The following is a 20,885-nucleotide window of genomic DNA, read 5'->3' as shown; positions in this document are numbered from 1 at the left end:
TAATACAGTCCTTACTGTGCTTTGTTAAGGTGAAAAGCTCATGTCCATGTTTAATAAAAATGTTATTAAAAATAAAAAAAGACACAAAGCATTCATAATTAGAACTACATTGCTTTAATTTTATAATATCTAAGGTAACAATACATATTTTGTTTGCACTGTGAAAATACAGAATTCATTTTCCTTGTGCCACTGCTGTGCAATAACCTAATCCAGAAATTTTAGTGTCTTTGTCTTTAGTTTGAAACTGAACCTTTTAAAGACAAATTTAAAGGTATTTTGCTTTCTTTGTAGTTTCAGGCTGCTAGTATGTAGTGAAGAGTAGTAAGGTTTGAATGTTTTGAGTGTTTTTTTGATATGGAAATTGCTTAGTATTCAAAAAATTATGTGAAGTGTCATTGAAAGCAATGAGAGCACGTTGGCCAATTAATTTTCATTTACATCTGTTTTGCATCACCAAAATATTATGTTGAGTCTGGCCCTTAGTTTGCAAATGACATATTAGAGTATTTTCAAGGATTTACATCCAAATGAGCATTGTTAAGTGCTTTAATTAAAGAAAAAAAAAATTAAAAATTAGTTATGATCTGTAACCTTCCTGTCCAGTATTCTTGGCTGAACTAAATAATGGCTGTGTTAATACTAGACACATTCCACACAGACACGAGATTTACTGTAAATTTGGTAGTTTTCTGTCTTACATCAGTGGTTAAATTGGTCTATCCTCTAAATATTCCTAATAGTTAGATCCAACAGTCATATACAGGTAAGTCTAAATACAACTTCTTCTGTACTCCTGATATATCCAGTGTACAAGTTTGCTGTTAATTTTAATAATAGACAGCTGCAGTGTTGTTTTGTTACTGAGATTATCTAGGAAATACTAGTAGTGACCCTTTTGAAAGAAATGTGTTAAAGAATTCATAATTTTGAAGTATTAGCTGGAGGGACACATTCAGAAGAAGATACATATTCTGAACCTAAAGCAAGTGCTTTATATTTGAGTGCATAAATACTGTATTTCTAGATGAAAGGAGTGAATCTTTTATTCAGAAACAAAATATGGTTTCGCTTCATATTGCTTTGATTGAAAACGTACTACCACTGATGCTCAAGAAAATTTCTTGAACTGAGCTGGTACTATCTTACTGTCCCACGTTTTTGCATTTGTTCCTGTGTAATTCCCTAGCTGCCAATATGCATTTTCTGTCTTGCCACGTGGATTGTAAGCTTAGAAGAGAGCAGTTTTACTGTTCTGTAATTTATTGCATGTTCCACTATGGAATTTGGGTGTATGACAGAGTGCTGCAATAATAATTGAAACCAAAATATAAGACTTGGCTTAGGAGATCTTGAGCTCCTTAAAATACTGAGGCGCTGCTTGGGATTAATTAAAGGATTTCTCTCTGTCAAGAGAAAAACCTCTCAGGTACCAGCTTTATTGGTACAGTTTGGCGTGTTTGGTTTTGTAGCATTATGGCAGATCTGGACCTTCTCTACAGCTGCCTTCCTCAAAGCCAAGTATATTTTCACTGAACTTTTGCAGCACCTTGGTCTCCCCTTCTCCTTTGCGCTTGGGGACTGTTTGCCCACCTCTTGTGGTGGTTGGTCTTCCCCTGCTTAGGGAGCTGTGGCAGGCACTGAGGAGCTACACGTACTGGATGCTTGGAGCAAAGCACCGTGTTCCCTTGTGCCCAGAGTTTTGTTGGTCATGGTGATGCAAAGTTATGTAGTAGATCCAGATAATACTGATCTTACGAGCAAAACATACCAGCCCTTCCTGCTACCAAACTGTTATTTGAGCACTGCTGAAGACAATAGCAATGTAATATCCTTCTGAAGCATTTGCCAGCTGGCGCAGGACACCACATCTTTTCATTCAGTTCATTCATTGCAGAACAAAGAAAATTGGCATGCTTAGAACATCTTAAAAATACATCTGTTCAGAACATGAGTGTTGTTTCTTGCTTAGTTAATTTGCAGCTTCATTATGAATGCCTTGATGGAAAAGGAGCAATGTGCACAACAGCAAGTGTAGAAGTTGGTTAAGTTCCATGAAATTCATAAATGTTCGTGGAAGAAATACTACTACGTCTTTCAACTTCTGTATCACTAAGAGAGTTGTAGTTTCAATTAAATGGCAGGAAATTGAGAGCTGATAGAGAATTACTTTGCAGTTTACAATGTAACCGTTAGATCTTGATGCCACATAAAACTGAGGCAAGTGATAATACTTTGCTATATCCATTCTTAGCTCTCAAGCCTTTTTTTCCAAGGTTCTTTGAAAAAAAGCAGGTTGCTTATTTTTACAGATGAGAAACACTTAATTTCATCAGAGGATTTGTTCAGGGTTGCACAGGTAATAGCCAGATCACCGTACTGGCTGAGGTTTAGTTTGGTGACGAGCTTGCAGACAAGAGCTCTGAACCAGCTGTGTCTGCGCTCCCCGGGGCACAGCCTGTGCCTGAGCCTCCTCGCTCTGTCGAGTCTCCGTGTGGCAACTGGCTGGTTCCGGGCTGAAGCAAAAAAGGGACCTGACATCTGGGCAGAGTGGATGGCCAAGGAATTTGGGTGCAACTCTAAGCTTGGCTGTGAAGTCATCTGTCAATATAAAGATGTGTAGTTGGGTCAGCCACAGAAATGGAGAGAGAACCTGCGTAGCCTTCTTCAGTACGATATGCTTAAAAAGTTAGTACTATATAAATGAGACTAGTAATTAAAGAGATGCTGGCTAGAGCAGCAATGCAGAAACTTTTCAACTTTGTACAGTGCATAAGTAAATTAATATTTAGATCAGAATGATTTTTTTCCATCTTTATGGCATTCTCAAGTGAGAGTGAACCTTCCCCCACAGGTGCTACACAAAACAAGCACCAGCCTGCACCCACATCTTCATACTAACACAAATATAGCCAGGTGGCACACAGGACAGGCATTCAGATTTAGTGCAACAGGAACACTGTAATACAGCCTTATTTTAAGACAATTTTAAAAAGTAGAAAATCCAGAGTTTTCTGGAAGCGTTCTTTATTATCAGATGTTTCCTGTTGCCGAGTGACTTTTCCCTTCCCATAAAGGCAATAAGTTTGAACTTTGAACCTGGGTCTCCTATCAGTTGCAGACAGCACTGGACTGAAGTCTTCATCCAGTGTGCTTGCCAAAACTTGCAGTGCCTGTATTTACTGCTGTTACTTTGCACGCCTGTGGTTAGGAAGTGCGCCTGTGCTGTGTGTGTGTCGTCTTTATGTATTCCTCATCTTGGGTTTTGAAAGTGTTAGAATAGCACTACTCAAACAGTACACATGAGACTGTAAGTTCTTGTGGTATCTAAGCATGGGAACACTACTGACTGTTTTTCGCAGAGTATCTAGGTAGAAGCTGATGTTACTAGTAAGAGTTATGTTACACAGGTTTTCTTTGACCTTCACTGATGCTGTGTGAAGTGGTGCATAGAGGATGTCATAATTAGTGCCTTGAGTTTTGAATTAAAAGTATGAGTAACTCAGAGCATCGTTGAAGCTGTGATATAGATGTTCCTGTAGTGACCGCTGCTTTTAGCACAGAGCCATCTCATTCTGTTCAGAAAAAGTTGGAGAAGTAGGAAAATCAGTTGTACTATAGAAGAAAGAGCTTAATAAAGTGGAACAAACCAAGCAGTGGGAGGGGAATGCAACATTAATACAAAAGTAGGATACTTAATGAATTTGTAGGGTGGCATTTATCATTAGACTGAATAAATTACTTAGCCCTTCCCTAAACTGGTCTTCAGAAAGTAAACCAAAGCATTAGGAAGTGAAGGATGCCCTGTTGAGTAATTCGTAAGTGCAGGCAGTTCTTCTGTTTTACCAAGTCTGAGGAAAGATGTTCATGCTTTAGATACCTAAGCAAGATATCTGTGAAATAGAACTGGAATTACTTAATTCCCTTCAATTCCTTGGATATAAGAATTATTCGGAGTGTTCCGTAGTCATGATGAGAGTGAAGAGTTTTCCAAATTTTTTTTATTTTAAGGCAGGGAATGTTCCAAGACAGATCTTCTTGCCAAATGAATCCTGACAGTAGCATGTTTTCTGACAGTGGCACTGCTTTTGTGAACCTTGTTTTCTGACTAGGTGAAATATAAGGATAGTTTTTGTTATTACTGGCCTTCTTGTCACTAAGTTATGAAGTGTTTTGTGCATTGTGTTCCTACTCTGGTATATGTCATCTTATAGAATACTGATCTCAAACAGAAAAAAAAATTTTGACGGCCATTGGGGTGTTTGATCCTATCCTTTTCAGTACTCAGCTGAAAAAGAGAAACAGCTGAATGACAGACCCTTTTTTTTATGAATGGTTTAATTCTGTGGTAAAACAGCACCTAAAATATTTTCATTCTGATTAAAATCAAAATGTTATTCTTTAATGTTATTACTACAGTTGCCATCCCCAGTCCAGGTGATGGACCTCTGCAGGATATCTGGTCTCTGAGCAAGCTCTGGAGATAGAAATTACATTGAATGTTACTAAATACAGGTTCCAGTTCTGCAGGAGTCCATCAGAGTATCTGGAGAGCAGGGGTATGAAATGAGAAACTTAGCAGTGATTATGCGTAGAAGAAAGCAATACAGACCTCAGAGCTTCAGTCTCTGTATGAGGATGTGCCAAATTACAGCCTTATGTTGGATGTATTATTGTATTCCCTGTTTGGCTTGGTCTGTGGAGTATATTACTGTAATGGTATGTGGTATCGAGGCTGTGTTAAGCCTTTATTATTAAACTCTTATAACTCCTGTGGGACTGATGGTTTGTGGTTTCTCAGGACCACTTCCAAAGCAGCATGCAATCATTTTTTTACTGACTTTTCTCCTACCCACCCCCTCCGGGAAGTTGGTTTATTGCTGAAGTCTGGTTTTGTGTTTTGTTTGTATTTTTTTTTTAAATGAAAAAGGGTAAGAGAAGTTACTGGTTCAGCTTCTTTGGTTTCCAATAGAATGAGACAAATATCTACAAATCCTTGCAGGGACAATCTGTAGAAAGCAAAAAAAGTTTGTGGCTTCTTGGAGGGACTTACTGTAAAAGTCCTAACTGAAATTCTGAAACAGCACTTAGGTAAACATATAGGTTATACACCGTTCTTGATTAAAAGTGGATTATATTTGCTGTTCTTCTTCTGTATTGCCACTGTTTATTTTCAGTTTGTATATTGCATTTTCATCAATGATGAAATCAAAGCAAGGACAATATTTGCATTGGAAGTTGGTCCATGTATTTGCTTTTACATGATTTCAGGAACTTGACACAACTGGGCTTGAAGACCTGTTTCCACACACGTCTTGAGTGCAGTACCCAGCATGATATTGAATGTTTATCCTGTGGTGTCCATATCTCTTTTTTGGAGTATGAAACTTAAGGTGTTTTCCAACATGGCCTTGTTTCTCTGTCTCGTACAAATCTGCATTTTTTGGTCAGGACCATCGCTCCTTTATGAAGACCCAAACCTTCATTTATTTTTCTGTTCAGAGACTAGAGTAGTGGAAAAAACATGGCAGTCTGTAAGGAATAGTAGTTCAATGCTTTTCTGGTGTCCAGAAATGCCTAGATCTAAGGCACATAATATATGCAGCGAGATAATTTATTTTGCCTGTGCTGGGGACAGGGTAGCGCGGCGCAGAGTTACCCAGACACTGAGAAAGATCATGGCTAACAAAACAAACAGGAGGAAGGATTTGCAGGAGATCTAAGATGGGGATATTGAAGTGGAAAGGGATGTGTGTACGTGAAGAGGTAAGGGGTTAGCAACACTTGAAGTGCCTCCCTTGCCTTGAAATAAACCACCCAGGTATGAGGATTGATTCTATCTGGATTGTGGTGTAAGTGCAGCCACAGACGTAGCACCTCAGATTTGCAGGGTTTTTTTAACTTCAGGACAGAACTATGTAAATCCAATTGTGTTCTTTTGAAGTTAAGTTCAGCTCTATCTCCAGTATGGAGCATTGTTGGAACAGTTTACATTTGTTCCCGGAGCAGCTTGAGTCTACCTGCACAGCCTGTCTTGGAGCTCCTGATTCCTGAACCAAATGGGATCCTTGTGTTTGTTCCATAGGAGTGAACTCTCCTGGAAGAGGAGTCTCATACAGCACTCCTCCACACTCCAAAAAGGCTGTGATGGAGCACATTCAGGTAGCCCTGGACAGCACTGGTTTTTGGGGGATGATGGGGCAGATTCATGTGTTGGTCCAATTTTTGGCGGTCTAGCTGGAGGGTGGGTGGGAGGGGAAAGTAACCCAGAACATAGGTCTCAGTGTGACTCTAACCCAAAGTTGACACAAAGTGACCCAAAGCAGCTTTGCACTCTGGCTGGTGAGGTCTCAGCCATTGTTATTCCTGGCACTGAGTGCCTTCTAAATAAGTATTTCTGCTGTCTTTACTTCTGATGGATTGGATCAGATGCAGAATTGCATTTGGATTTTGCTGTATCTTGTTTGATTCCCCCCCCCCCCCCCCCCTTTTCCTTTTTAAACTGCTGCAGCCCTTAAAAAATGATTGTAGCTAACATGAAAACAGATGTAAAAGGCTGGCATTGTGATGTGTGTGGCTTTAAGCTCTGCGTACTGGCAACTTGTTGGGTGTCAGACTTCATGATTTGGCCATAAAGACAGTTAAGAAGGCAGGAGGAGAACATTTTGGATGCTTTATGGAAGTAGGTAGCTGAAAGGTTAGAGACTGCTCCTTCAGACATAAATGCTTCTTGGCACTTAAAGCAAGGGCACATGTGAGTGAATATGTTTTACATTGTGTCTTAGTAAGTTTTGAAAGGTGGAGCCTTTGAAGGTTGCCTTTGTGAGAGGGAAGGCACTGGGCACAGACTGAGCAGCCACTTTGTCTCTGCAAAAAAATGTCTAGAAAGCCAGGAGGACTTTGAACTGAGTGATGACTGGAAGAGATTTGAAGCTAGAAGCAAACTTTGCTTTTGGTTTTGGAAGCAGGACTCAGTGTATTTGCAAATAAATCTGGCTTGCCTCAAGGAAATGGTTATCTCCATCAACTTCTGAGAAAAATAACCTGTAGCTCTGAATTTGGCTGAATGTGAATAGCTGTCTGGGTGGAAGAAAGGTGACATATTATCTTCTCAGCCTTTTTCAAATTTATAGCTTTTTAACTTTTGAAGTTTTTAATGCCAGAAATAAACACAGTGGTTTAATAAAGGTCTGTGGTTTGTGAAATTACTTGTGGGGACAGAGGGGGAAATTGACTGTAATACAGGTTATTCACCGTGAGTTTGAGGTTGAAACTGTGAAACTAATAGTCATGTGGAGGACTGGACTGGAACAGGGAGCTCACATGTTTGCTCTGCTTGTAATTTTTTTGTTTATATGAGGAAGATAGCATTGTCAGTTAAAGGAATGAAACATTATACTATTTTTGTGGGCTGCGAGACTGGTATTAATTTGGTGCTTGCAATGCTTTTCAGCCATTCTTAGATAGGTCCTAATATTTCATGCGCAGTGTTTGAGTGCAAAATATATTGCAGGAAAATGAACAACATATAAATTTGGCAATAACTACAAAGTAATAGTTAATGTTGATAAAAATCTCAACAGTTTTTTAAAAGTACAACCCCACAGAGATACTTCAGAATTAATTGATGGCAGATGAATTTAACACAGTTAAAATGAATTAAACCCCTTGCTATTTAGAATAATATAAGGATGTCTGAATTTTATCCCCAAAAGAGGAAATACAGTTGTTAAGTCCAGATGGATTTTTATTTTTATTGGAATAAGTTTTGAGACTAGTAATATCTATCTTTTTTTTTTTTTGTTACTACTATAATTTTGGACATGGGACAGCACAGACCTACTTTTAAAATTGTTTTAAATCCAGTTAAATGAACAGTTTTAGTCTGTTAATTTTGAAAATTAGCACTTTCTTACTGAATTTGTAAGAATGGGAAAATAAGCATGAAGGTGATATACAGTATAGAAAAGCCAAGGGCTCAGTCCTATGTCAAGTTATTGTCAGCTGAAAGGTGGTAACTGTCAACGTCTGTGATTGTAGCCTGCCGAAACGTAAGGTGGTGCAGTAGGAGCTTAACCTCTTTTCAGCACGGTAAATCTGACTGTGCTTGGGCTTTCTGCCTTGTGCCGAGGGCTTGTATTGAGGCAGCTGCTGTGGTGCTGCCAAGGATGTGTGATAAGCTGGCGGCATCTGAGGCCTTAAGTTACAAAGAGAAACTTTAAGGGATTCAATCTATTAATTTAGCTGAAGGTGAAAGGCAGTTCTGCTATTGCTGTGTAAATTTTTAAAGCTTCTCATTCCATAAAATTATTAAACCTATTGTGGCGGTTTGTTCTTTGCTGTCTTTTACCCATTGGCAAGTTGCCTTGAAGTTCTGGGCTCAATTCTGCTCCACTGGTGGTGGAGTAGAGTTCAGTAACTTCCTCCTTCAGCTGGGATTGGCATCAGAATGGATGGCAAACCAGGAGGCTTACTACCAAAAGAATGGTTGGTTTGTCTTAAGTAGGAATAAAGCTGGAAAAAACGCCCACCATTGAGGATGGTACCATATTGCAGCTCCACTTGGAACAAAATATTGAATTACTACTAATAAATTTTGCAAACAGGTTCTAGGCTGGGAGAGTGGTATATGAGGAAAGTGAATGACTAATAAAGGGGTCTGGATCATGCAGTAAGCTAAGTGCAAGCAGGCAATAAAGGTTTCTATGTGGCCAAAAGTCAAGTTGCATATAAAAACCTGGGGACTGTAATCTACAATTGAAGCAAAGTGTGCCCTATCATATGAAACGGTGACTAAAAGTACCAGGCTTTAAAGGGTGAGCAAGAGTTGTCATTGCGATCGTGGATAAAAGCACTATTGTGATCCCCAGATGGCAAAATAAAAGGGTATCAAGTAGAGACGTTGTATTTTCTTGATACTTGGCAAATGTGCTGCATGTAGTACAAAGGGGAAGGATATTCATAGATTGAGAAGCCATTAGTGTGAGTAAAGATGTGGAAAACACGGTGAGAACTGCAAGAACCACGAAATACTTTGCTTAGCAAATAGTGTCAAGGAGGAGCTGTTTGTAACAGATGAGTCCCCTAAGTGGGGACAAAATATTGATAATGCCTTTGATAAGAAAAAGCTCTCCAGGCTAGCAGTCCAAAGCATATTATGATTCCATTTTGGTAAGGTTGACCAAACTGGTCAGGCATAAAAGGAAATTATTTTCAATAAATTGTAGCTACTTTAGGTAATGACGTTGTGATTTGTTGCGTACTGCAGAGTTTGCCTTTGCTAGATGCCTGTTGTTTTGCCTGGCTGGTGAACTTGTTCTGCTTCCTGGCAGAAGGGAGCATAAGGAGGTATTTAAGCAAAATAACAAGAAAATGATACAGCAAGAAATGGTGCTAAGAAAATGGGGAAAATGAACTTGTACTCTTGTGTTACAGATTCAGTGGTTCTTTCCTTTGACTCCGTTGGACATACAATAGGCTCAGGTACAACATTGCCTTCTTCTCTATCGCCCACCTCATGACAAGGCTTCTACTTAATTGGACATGGTAGCCATGTTGGGAGGCAGGTCACAGAGCCAGACTTTTGTGGGAATCAACCATCTAGCCAAAGTGGGTCAATAGGTCCTTTCCAAAGTGTGGTGGAACATGAAGGGTCTTAGTGGAACACAAGGATTAACATGTTGGACCCCGTCCATAACCCAGCAAGGCAGGTAACCTGGACACGTTACATGTGTTAGTGATGTGGTTTGTGCTTCTCTTCTCATGTGAAAGGCATTAAGATGATGTCACCCACCAGCTGAAGAAAAACTGTTCCATGCTACCAGGAGTGTTTCTCAGCTAAACAAACAGTTGAGTTATTTGGGGAAAGACATGAGGAATGCTTCCAGGAAGGAGAAGGCAAAAGAGTCGTAGCTAAACAAATAGGGCTGGAAACATTTTTTTGGGTGGAGATTGACCAGCATTATGGAACCCCAGGGCAAATCCTGCCCAATCTAATTTCCTTTGGAACCTGAGCATGACCTTCAATTAAACTGAACCAGAAATCAAAGATTCTTTTGTGTTGGGGGCACTTCATGAAATCAGTAACTATCCATTTGGCTATTTGTAATATGCGAGCTGTAGCCAAGGCATACCATATGTATGAACAAATGATATATGAAGTACAAGGGAAAGGCTAAGAGTTACTTATAACTTAAAACCCCTTAACGCTTTAAAGATGGGGGTATTTGCTGTCTTGCAGAAAAGAAAAAAATATTCCAAGTGGAGATTTTGTATTTTATCTTGCTTACTAGCCTTTCCTCTTAGGTTGCTAGGGAGGGGGAACATGCTGCCTTCCAACATAGCACCTGTCTTCTGCCTGCACAGTCTGAAAGAAAGCCTGCTGCCTGACACTAACAGCAAAGCTTGAACATAGATTTCTGATTTACTAACCCCCGAGCTAGTGGTAGTAACTTGCTTTGTTTACAAGACCCCAAATGCTTTCTGCTTTCCCTGCTTCTTCTCTAAAACTTGTATCTGGAAATGAATCCATTGTGGGTGCATGGTCGGATGTGGGGACATTTCAAGGGTGCTGAGTGCAGAGTGGAAACGTTGTGTTTATGGGGGGAAGAGACCCTCTATTAACTCCCTTCTACTAATTCATACCAGTCGTAACTGAAGTGTGTTGTTGCCTGCCTCCTTCTGTATTGGGTGGTGGTTTCTTTAGTCTGCAGAAGTAGGGGGGAAGTTGCATAGGTTTTAGATACAAAAATCTGTGAGTAAAATTCAGGGATATATTTTGATTACAGCTGAGTATGTCTGACTCGGCATACCTACACTGGAGTTATGCTGGATTGATGTTGGTACAGATAAGGCCGGGATTTGTCCTGGAGCAAAACTTCTGAATATTGCCTACTGTGGATTTTTTTTTTCCCCTAATACTATTTTGGCTTCTAGCTGATGTGAAAGCAGTTAACCCTGTGGATAGTTCCCAGTGGAGGGCATCTATGGAGTTAATCATAAATGTTGTATTATGATACTACCGATAGGGTGGTAAATGTACTTGTGAAAACAGTTCAACTGTTCTGTGTCTTTTGGAGTTCTGTTAATACGGAGGGTGGGAGACAAGCTAATGGAAGCCAACAGACTGCCTGGGTCTGTTTTAAAAGCACTGATCTTTGTTCTGCTTGTATATTGCAACTCAAGCTTGGATTGGGTAGGAGTAAGACAGTAAAATTTGATCTTTTGTAAACCCTTCCACTGCAACAAGGTTGAGTTTTTTCATTGAAGAAATGTGAAGAAAACTCATATATTTGAGAAGGGAGGCTCAGAAACCTCCAAGAGAGCTGTATGTTTATTGCTTTCATATTTAGTACTGTGCATTCGCTGTGCTGCAATCTTTAACTTGCTCTAAACTGATAACGTGTAATAAAATGTCAAGATGCGTGATGCCTCTCCAACTGAGGGATAGCTTTCCTTGTTGAACAGGAAGGAGAGAGAGAAAAACTGTGGCTATTGTGCTTCCGCTGTCCATCCCATCTCACCTTGCTGCAGACCCAGGAAAAGACAGAGCCCAGAAAGAACCCACAGAAACAATGGCAGCTCCAGGCCCCGCCATTCCTAGTAGGTGATGTTTCAGGTTGGGGTAAGAAGGGGCTTAAGTTATGTACTTTGAAACATAAAAATACATACACTTTTCTCTTTATTAGTCAGAATTAAACAGCTGTGAGTAACAGTCTCCCTGTTAAGATTTCATGGTCCTTAAAACTAGTACTCATTGACTTGTTTTTGCTTATTAAACAGCTGCTTAGAATTGCTCTTTCATAGTTGTTAATCATGCCATGTGAAGGGCAGTGTCTTGTTGCAGCCTCTGTATTTTGAGTTGTCTTTATCTTGGTTTTCCCCTTAACTCTTTGTCCAATGCACAAATCTCAGTTTTCGGGGAGACTGGTAATCAGTTCTTGTGCATCTCAGGTTAGTGACACTCTCTAGGTTATGCTTGATGGCTTTCTGAGCTGAGTGTTCAGAAGATCATCTGGCTATGGACCCTTAAAGTACTGCCTCATAGAAGATTATTAACTTAGAGAACGTGAGAATCAAATATGCTTGGAGTGAGACTGAACCATCTAAGGTTCACCCTGCAGTCTGGCCTTCACAAGTCCAGATGTTTTTGTGATTCTTTTCACGACTGCCCCTTCCCTTGAAGGATAAAGTTTGAGCAGCAAAGATAAATGTTTGAGGGGATGTCTAGGCCAGCGTTTCAGCTGAAACCATTTCAGAAAGGAGGGTGTCATGCTCTGAACTTGAGAAACATTAAGCAGGACACAGGGTGTTTGAGGAGATCTAGACTTCATTTGCTTGCCATAGACAGCTTGTATTCCTTCTCCCTGCCTTCCCTCTCTGGTTGCTTTGTTTTACTTTGTTGCTAGCAAATCAAACATTGGACCTTTAAAGTCAGATTTATACCCCTGCTATTTTTGTTCAAGACTTTTTCTACCTCCTGTGCCTGAGAGCGTGCAAGTTAAATTTTTCTTCTCTAAGCCTCTTCAGGATAAAAGTGCACTGAATGTACAACTTTCCCATCTGCTAATGTGCTTGCTGGAAATACTGTGGTTCTAAATACCTTTTGGCTGTAGGCTTATGCTGTTCTTAGACATGTTGCTATACAACCAACAGGTTGTATAGCAGTTGTTCTCACTGCAGGTTTAAAATCTCAAGCAACCCAGTGTTATTTAGGTCTTCCTCAAATTGCTTGAATATTTTAACTTGTTGTTGCTTTCTTCAGTTTATTTCTTAACCCTTATCAAAAGTTTGGCTTGATATATGCAAAGAAAATGGAGCTTTTAAAACTTGGAGTACTGTATCTGCTGCAGCTTATGTGCTTGAGAAAGCCCACATTCAATCCCATGCTTCCAGATGCTGACTTCACAATGATAGTGGAGCAATCATCTGAGAGTTTAAACCCATGCTTATTTAGGAGTTTGCTATTAGTAATTCCTTATGGTAGAGTTCTTAACTGTTTTGGGAACTATGAAGGAAACTTTTTCTGTTTCCTTCAGCTGCTGAAGATGGTTAGCTAACTATTTTGTGAAGGACAAGAAGAACCTTGTGTCCATTCTCCTAAATACAACTCGAGAGTGAATTTGTGATTTTGCTTACGTTTTGGATGGAGGGCAGGAATAGGGATACAACGGAAATCATCAGGTATCAAATTGGTAGAATAGTGATAAATTGCTAGCATGAGAGAAAAACATTGGTGACTTGCAGAAGATCACTCACTGTTCTTTGGCGTCCATGAGGCGTATGGTATAGGTGACTACAGTTACAAACTCTGATCTTTCCCAGATTTCTAGATTAGTGGTAATTAATTAAGATGTTATGTTATATAATAGAATTTCTGAGGCTCTGGTAGATGTTCTTCGAGGAAAACAATTTTAATTTACATTTGGAGCTGATGTGGTTCTAGTGTGTTGGCGTTTTTGTGTTGTTTTTTTCCCCCAATGTGTATTTCTGGCTGCCTAATGCTACGTGTTAGTGATGGGAAAGGAGAGGTGAACTTACTGTGCTGCATTTTTCTGCATTCCTGTAAAGCAGTACGTAAATGGGAAATATTATTTCTTTTCTGCTGGTTTTAGTGGCTTTATTCTGCAAAAACGCTTTTTTCTTTTAATTTTTGATTAATGAAGTTCTACTTCATTCTTTCTGTGAGCTGTAGACCATGGGAGCTGCTTGAATCTTTGCCAGTGACTGTCATGTATCGGTTGCATAGTCCTTATGTGACTTTGCCAGCATGTTCAGTATCATCATCTGTCGTCTTATAAACGCTGTATTCCTCCAATTGAAAATACAGCTGTGGATGAGTTTAGGTGCAAATGCCAAGAAGTGGCTTAAAAAATACCCTGAAATAGAAGTACTTTAGTGGGATTTTTCTCTGTCATGTGGCATCTGTCTTCATCAAGTCAGTACATCTTGTAAGTCACTAAAAGCCAATATAGATTACTGTTTTTTTAATATTGTTCTTGACTTTTACTAGGAAATTTGATACAATTTCTAAAAAAAAGAATATGTCAGAAGAATCAGTAGGGCAGCATTACCTCCCATTAGCCAAGTGTATACATGGTAGTAAATGAAACAACTGTTTAGCAAAGGTTGCAGTCTGGCTTTAAACAGATGACTCTCTGGGAAAAGAAAAAGGGCATATGCAGTTCATGGGAGGAAATTTTTCATCTTCCTATTGGAGTCTTTCATAAATTCAGCTTAAAGCAGTCAGTTGCTTTTCTGCCATTGGACGTTGCTCTAATTTCATTAGGAAAAAAATGGTAAGGAATTACACAGTCCACGTTAAGGTAACCAGAGCGTTTTAAAATGTAATATGCTAAATGACCCCTTTTTGGTCAAAAGGCCGTCCTGGTGGATGATCTATACAGCGCTATCAGCAAGTGATTACTTATTTGTTCTTTCTGTGCCTGAGGAATGAATAATGTAGTTGCAGTGTCTGATGAAGGAAACCCCTCTGGTGTACTGCTTTTCTCAAGCTGTAAAGCTGGGCCAGATGTCTTTGGGGGCCCCCATAAAGAATTACAGGGGGGAGAAAACCACCTTGAAGGTATAGAGCTGAAAATTACTGCCTTTTGCTGTTAAATCTGAAACAATAAATAGTATCCTCCTGTTTTTAGGTGTCACCAGGGCATGCAGGGTTTTGTGAGACAGATTTCTCCCTTCCCCACTTTAAACTCACAGGTTTGTATTTTAGTTGTGCTTATAGTGCTTGGCATATCCATTTCCATCAAACACGGCTGTTCTGATCAGGTGCAGTATGTGGAAAATGAATATTGAGCTCAGTGCACTGGAACTGGTCTCCTTAGATCAGTTTGCACAGTGTATGAATGTTTTTAATAGATGTGAAATTCCAAGTTTTGCTGAAGGAGTATTATTGTTAAGGAAGTTCTTTTGTTCCTCCCTCAAAAAGGGGAAGCCTAAGTGAGGCTACATTGAATGTTGTTGAAGAATCATATTTTTTTTTGCACACGTGGTGGAAATGTCAAATGGACAGATAGTTCTATGTAGACGTAGATTAACAAGGCATGCTTCTAGTACTGGGCTGCAAGGGCTAAGCAGTTGTCTTTACAGATGTCAGTTCTACTTCTTCTGTGTATTTTTACAGAGCAAGGAAAGGCACCAGGGACTGGACTTTGTCTTACCAGTATACTCAGGGTTCTCCCTGATGTCATTTGGACAACCTGGAGAAAAAGGCTGTTCAACTTGTGTGCAAAAAGAGTAAATGGAGGTGAGGAGGAAACCAGAATATAGACATGAGGCAGTCTATGCAGGACAGTGCTGAGGAGCCCAGGTGGCTTTGCAATCTTTTTCCACCCTCAGTTATTCAATTGCCTCAGAAAAGAATGCTTTCATCAGTAAGTTCCGTCACTGAAGAGGTTAAAGTGAAAATGCTAAGGAAAGGATGCAACATTAATTCCTTGTTTGTCCAGTACTTTCGTTGTTGCTCACTAGTCCTGAGTGGTATTTTTTTAACCCTGAAAGAAAACCTTTCTTTTGTCCTTCTCAGTTGATCCATTGCATATGACTTTTTTTTTTTTTTTTTTCATTAATTCTTTCCTGTCTCTTGAGTTCTAGCAGAATTGTTTTACATCAGCTGAACTTTTATAACTGTCCATATGTGTTTTCTTAGTCCAAGGTGAATGGGAGGGGTTTGACCTTTTTCATTGCAGGGTAAGTCATTTTACCTGGCCTTTGCCATAGATGTAGAACTTAGATGTGGACAGGGACCAAGGCTCAACTTAGTTGGAGCCGCAGTTCCACAGAGACCAAGCTGCACTGGACAGGATGAAATGTATCAGGGTGGTCTGAGCTGTTCTTGATAGGACTCCTGTCTCTTGAGTGTCATACTGATTTCTTTGACAAACACAAACATTTTGAATAAAATGCCTAAAATTGAACCTTCTGCCTTACCTCCTATACTTGCCTTTACCAATTAAAACAGAGAGAACTGTAACTACATATAGCCCATGTTAAAATTAATTTTCTATTTCTGTGGGTAAAGTTATTTGTACTGTGCTTCTATATAGCTAGCTGCTAAAGGAATAGTATTCAACCCAGCAGTGAAATCAGTTACGGGTAGTTTGGAAGGATAAAACCAGTGAGCCAAGTTAATTTCTGGATAGTTGATTTCAGATTAGTAGCATAAGGGGAAAATTTTGCCCATTTTGTTTGTATATAGCTATATTGGCTACAGATGCAAAATGCAATTTGAAAACTTGATAGTTACTGTACACTGAGCTTTATGGCTTTTTGGGTGGTCTGTATGGAGTTTATAGGCATTACACAATGCATTTCTCACTTACTGCCTGGTAGCTGGATTTCTGTTGGATACTTGTGAGAAATTTCCATGATAATGTCGACATTGAATTTGGCACAGGATTTGTATCATTTTTACAAATTGCTATGCTTTGCTGTACTTCTATTCATATAATCCTAATTACATGCTTTATTATGAAATCATTGTCAGTTATTAGATTCTTATTCAATTCCGATCTTCGTGGAAATGTAGAAGTGCATTTTATTTCTGACCTAAAAAGACCTCTTGTTTTTATGGGGCATGATGAAACTTCATTTCCCATGTTTGTTCCTTTCTGCTTCTGTACACTACTGTACCATTAACTGCTGAGATCTGTAGCTTCCCAGCACAAGTGAATGTGGTCCTAGGATTGCTTTGCTCTCAGTGCTGTTGTTTTTATCCCTCATGAGCCTTTCAGTCTCTTATGGGCTGAGAATGTAAAGCCTTGTTCGGACTCTTCCATGATGATCTTCTAGTGGGTGCAGAATAAGTTCTTTGTTACCTTTACTATTTCTGGCTTAAAAAAAATAAATATCCTATTTCACACAACCATATAAATGCCTTGCCTGAAACTGCTGGGTCAGACATGGCCTGAATTGGATCAGACCGACCAACCTGGTTAGATCTGAAGGGACTTCTCCAGCACCACACCTGCTGGTGGCTCTGCATTGTACTTCAGTGCAGAGATGCCCTGATGGGGGGGTCATCATGATGATGCTGGCAGAGGGCAACATCAAACCGCAGTTACCATGGCCAACTGGTCCAAGCCAGTTCTTAGTGGAGATGCTGGAGTATTTCTACCTTGTTCTGTCTGATTGTTTTGTTCCATTTTCTCTAATATTCTAGCACTTCTCTATCCCACTGTGTGAAAAAGAGGAGCAATATTGTTGCGTATTAGCTGGTGAACTTGGTGAGTAAGGCTTTAAACTAAGGTGATGGGGGGTGAAAGCAACCTGTAGGCTAGAGCACAGAGAGGTCCCATGAGTGCCAAGGCAGGCTTTTGCAGCCAGTGTTTTCAAGGGAGGAAAGGGTAGGAGTAGGATTGCCCCTTTCTTTAGCAGTGAGCTGTGTGGCCACTCAGTCCATCCCTGTAATCATCACACCCTGACCATACTGTATTTTATATTCATTTGTACTTGTCTTTGGTCTAGTTGGGTATGTGTTTTATTTTGTTTTAAATCAAATACATAATTTCAGACAAGGATTTTTTTTTTCTTGCAGCTGGGCTCTGTGTGTTTGGCTTATTCCAGGTGTTTGGGGTTTTATCTGTCTTTTGAGAATCCGGACCGCTTCCAGCCAACATGTGAGCTACACTTTTGTGTGTCGCACTGACTTTCAGCCTCTGTATTTGTAACGATACAGCTAAATAACACAGGAAAATCTGTAACAAGAATCTGTTTTTTGATAAAAAAGGAAGCTAACTTCCTCTAAATCTGTAATTTAGAGACTCCTAGTGTCTTTCTTGGGGGAGCAGCATGTGGTGATAGAGGTTAACTTCCAAGCCAATAGTAATGCTGTGACTCCCAGGACTCCCAGTGAGTGTGAGATGGCCCGTGATGAGGGCAGCGTTTCAGTAGTTTGCACATTTCACCAGCTAGTGAGAGGAAGGAGCATAGATGCTTCTGGTTTGATGTTACAGCCTGAAAGGATGATTTACACCCTACTGAAAATCAAGAACACACCTGTGCTTCTAGTTTCAAACCAGAAATGTTATTTTGTTTTGCTGTACTTCATTTTTTTTTTTTTGAAAGTGTCTTTTGCAAGATAGTTGCCGTATATAATTTTACAAGATTACTTAATATCTCTGTTAGTAATCATCAGTGAATGTTAAAAGCAACCACTTTAAACCTAGAGAAATTGAAATGCATGTGACAAACAGAAGGTAAATCTTATGAAACATTGCAGTGGAGGTACGGCATCTGTGGCACTTGGCATTTAAGTAGTGTTTTCTGGTGCTTTGGTTGAGAAGTTGTGCTGAGTTAGTAGAAAGCCCAGGGTGATGTTGTACTTATGAGGTGATGTATCTTTTACTGCATTTCCTTTTCTCGTATTTCCCATTGGGAAGAAGGGAATGTTAGCTCAAATGGCATAAGACTGATGACAGGTTGATCAGTGACTGTAGATGTTAAAAAAAAAAAATATATATATATATATATATCCCTGTTGCTGTTTACTCAATAGGGATGTCGGTTTTGGAACGAGGAAGGGTTAATGAAAATTGAAGGCATATTTCTTTTTCTGGAATTAATACCTTCCCATGCGGATCCTACATGCGGAGGAGGTAAAGTTGGACAGGGAATAAATTCTTGTAGGAGGAATAAACTGAGAGGAAGTTACAAGGAAAGCAGCACACGGGGGAAACGCAGCGATCAGTGTGTGGAAGGTGGAAGGGAGATGCACAGGTGCATTTCTAAACATCAAGTACAACAGGGATGGTGGGTGGTACGTGGGTGCTGTCAGAGAACAGATAGTAGTGCCAATATCAAGTGCACACATGTTCTGCAACTTCTGTTACCTAAGTTATGTCAAAAATAATGCTTCCCTTGGCTTGGGAATTAAATTTTGATGGGATTGAAATCAATGGCAGAGTTTATACTGACTTATCTGATGCAATCCTTTTGTCTTAAGCACATGTTTAGGCTTTCGTAAGTTGTGCTGGTAACTGGGTAGCATGAAAAGCTTGTGATCTTGTTAGGTATATTACTGCTGCAGAAATTGTGGTGGTGTTTCGTAAAGAAAACAAACCTCTATTTCCACTGAGCTCTTTTGAAAAGGCTATGAGAATTATTTTTTTTCTTCTTGTTTCTTTTAATTTATCCTGATCGTTAAGCTTCGGAGGAATTATCTTTTACTTCTCTGTTTGTATTGCTTTTCATTAAAAAAAAATATTGGTAGTGAGACCCAGCGGTTCTCAGTGCGAGGAGGCCCCCAAGCTTAACCCAATGCAAGGACACTGCACCTTTTAGATTTTTCTGTGAATTCTAATAGTTTTATTTTTTTGTATCAAGTATCTGATTTACAAGATCACAATGTATTCAAAGACACTGAGTGCAAAGTTCACTTTATACAGGAGTTACAGATGTTCTGAGTGATAACTTTGTTTCTGTAGCTGTTCCCTGTTTGTGGCATAAACTGTGACTTTGCAGTTTCCTATTGGACGGCATCACCTGAACTTAGAGCATTTCTGCCACCATGAATGACTTTCTTTGAAAGAAGGGCTGCTTGGTTATGAGGCTGTGGGTTGGAATAGACAAGGAATCCAGAAAAATTTCAAAGTTTTACCACATCGGGACCTAGGAGGAGTCTTTGTCATGCAAATTACTGGCAAAATTGTTTTACTCCAAGCAGGAAAGCCTTCTATATTACTGCGTGTATGGTTTCAGTAGTGCTTTGGATTTATGACTAAAGATATCGTGGCTAATTCTAGTGATTTCTGAATTGATTACCCCTACATTATCTTGCTTTAGTATTTCCTGGAGATTCACAAATGTTTATTTAGAAATACCTTGAAGTAACAATAATCTGTGATAACAGCTGCTAGTGACTGGAAATTACAATATAGCTATTTTCAGTTAGAAATAATTATTGCCCTTCCATAAGGACTTGCTGATTTTGGGTTTGGGGCCTTTTGCAGAGGAGACACTTGCAGTTTTTATGATAACTGTTCCTTGCTTTTGTTTTCCAGAATATGACAAACTGGGCTTTCTCCTGAACCTGGACTCAAAATTGTAAGTAGAACAGTAGGACTCTTCTTTGTTTCTGTAGTTACAGATTTCTGTTGTAAGCAACTTTTGTGTCACCTGGACAGCTGGCTCACTGGACTGTACATTGCTACCAGAGACAGCCAAGTCCTGCAGCAACCTGGCAATTACAGCTTCTTTCCTTACACTAGGCTTTGCTGGCCAGCCCAGATTGTGGTTCACTGTCATTAATTCCCTAATGACTGATCAGGAGGCTATAAACATCTACCTGAAGCCATGACTGTCAGTCTGCTCTAGATACCCTACTGTTAATCTTCCGAATGAGGAAAAATGCATTAAACACTTGCAAGCAGGAAGACTGTCAATCTGCAATTTACTGGGATGCTTAGAAGTTTGTATTCTTTAAAAATAGATACTGCTCTTTTTGTTTGTAAACTGGAGCAGAAAGTACATCAACACAAGGCAGTGACTATTTGCTATGTCAGAAGAACAAAAAAAGTGCTGAAGGGTGATACTGGTGCTTTTTGCCAGATCAGTCAAATTGAGACTGAACTTCTTAACACTAGGGGTCACCAGCGACTCTGTTTCTGATGTCAACAGCCTTGTGAAAATTGTGGAATTGGGAGCCAAAAAGTACTAAAAACTTTCTGCCTCTACTACTTAAAAAGGCACCGAAGCAATCTAGTGGCTTTGAATGAATTGAGGATGCATCCCCTGTACAATGTAACAAGTTCATATAAAAACTATTCTTAATATTATTAAGTTTCATTGTACTGATAGGGTGTAACATTAAAGTTTTGAGTTTAGTCTTGCTGAGCAGCTTGGGAGCATCCATAATAAAATAAACCCCT

At 39.5% G+C, this 20,885-nt stretch overlaps 1 protein-coding gene across 8 annotated transcripts in view; it reads left to right on the top strand.

Moving 5' to 3' along the window:
* ST3GAL3 (ST3 beta-galactoside alpha-2,3-sialyltransferase 3) overlaps nucleotides 1-20,885 on the top strand; it is a 184,595-nt gene that overhangs the window by 29,246 nt on the left and 134,464 nt on the right. For 3 of the 8 annotated variants that reach the window (XM_080406921.1, XM_080406919.1, XM_080406924.1), the window contains exons 3-5: nucleotides 9,436-9,483; nucleotides 11,450-11,605; nucleotides 20,019-20,061. In XM_080406921.1, coding sequence (XP_080263047.1) covers nucleotides 9,436-9,483; nucleotides 11,450-11,605; nucleotides 20,019-20,061 — 247 coding nt within the window. The remainder of the gene's footprint in view (nucleotides 1-9,435; nucleotides 9,484-11,449; nucleotides 11,606-20,018; nucleotides 20,062-20,885) is intronic. The other 5 variants (XM_080406925.1, XM_080406922.1, XM_080406926.1 and 2 more) reach the window with 3 other exon arrangements.

The sequence above is a fragment of the Falco punctatus genome, assembly GCF_963210335.1.
Source record: "Falco punctatus genome assembly, chromosome: 11".
NCBI classification, from domain to species: domain Eukaryota; kingdom Metazoa; phylum Chordata; class Aves; order Falconiformes; family Falconidae; genus Falco; species Falco punctatus.
The sequence above is the reverse complement of the archived record's forward strand: the minus strand, read 5'-3'. Positions and strand labels throughout refer to the sequence as shown.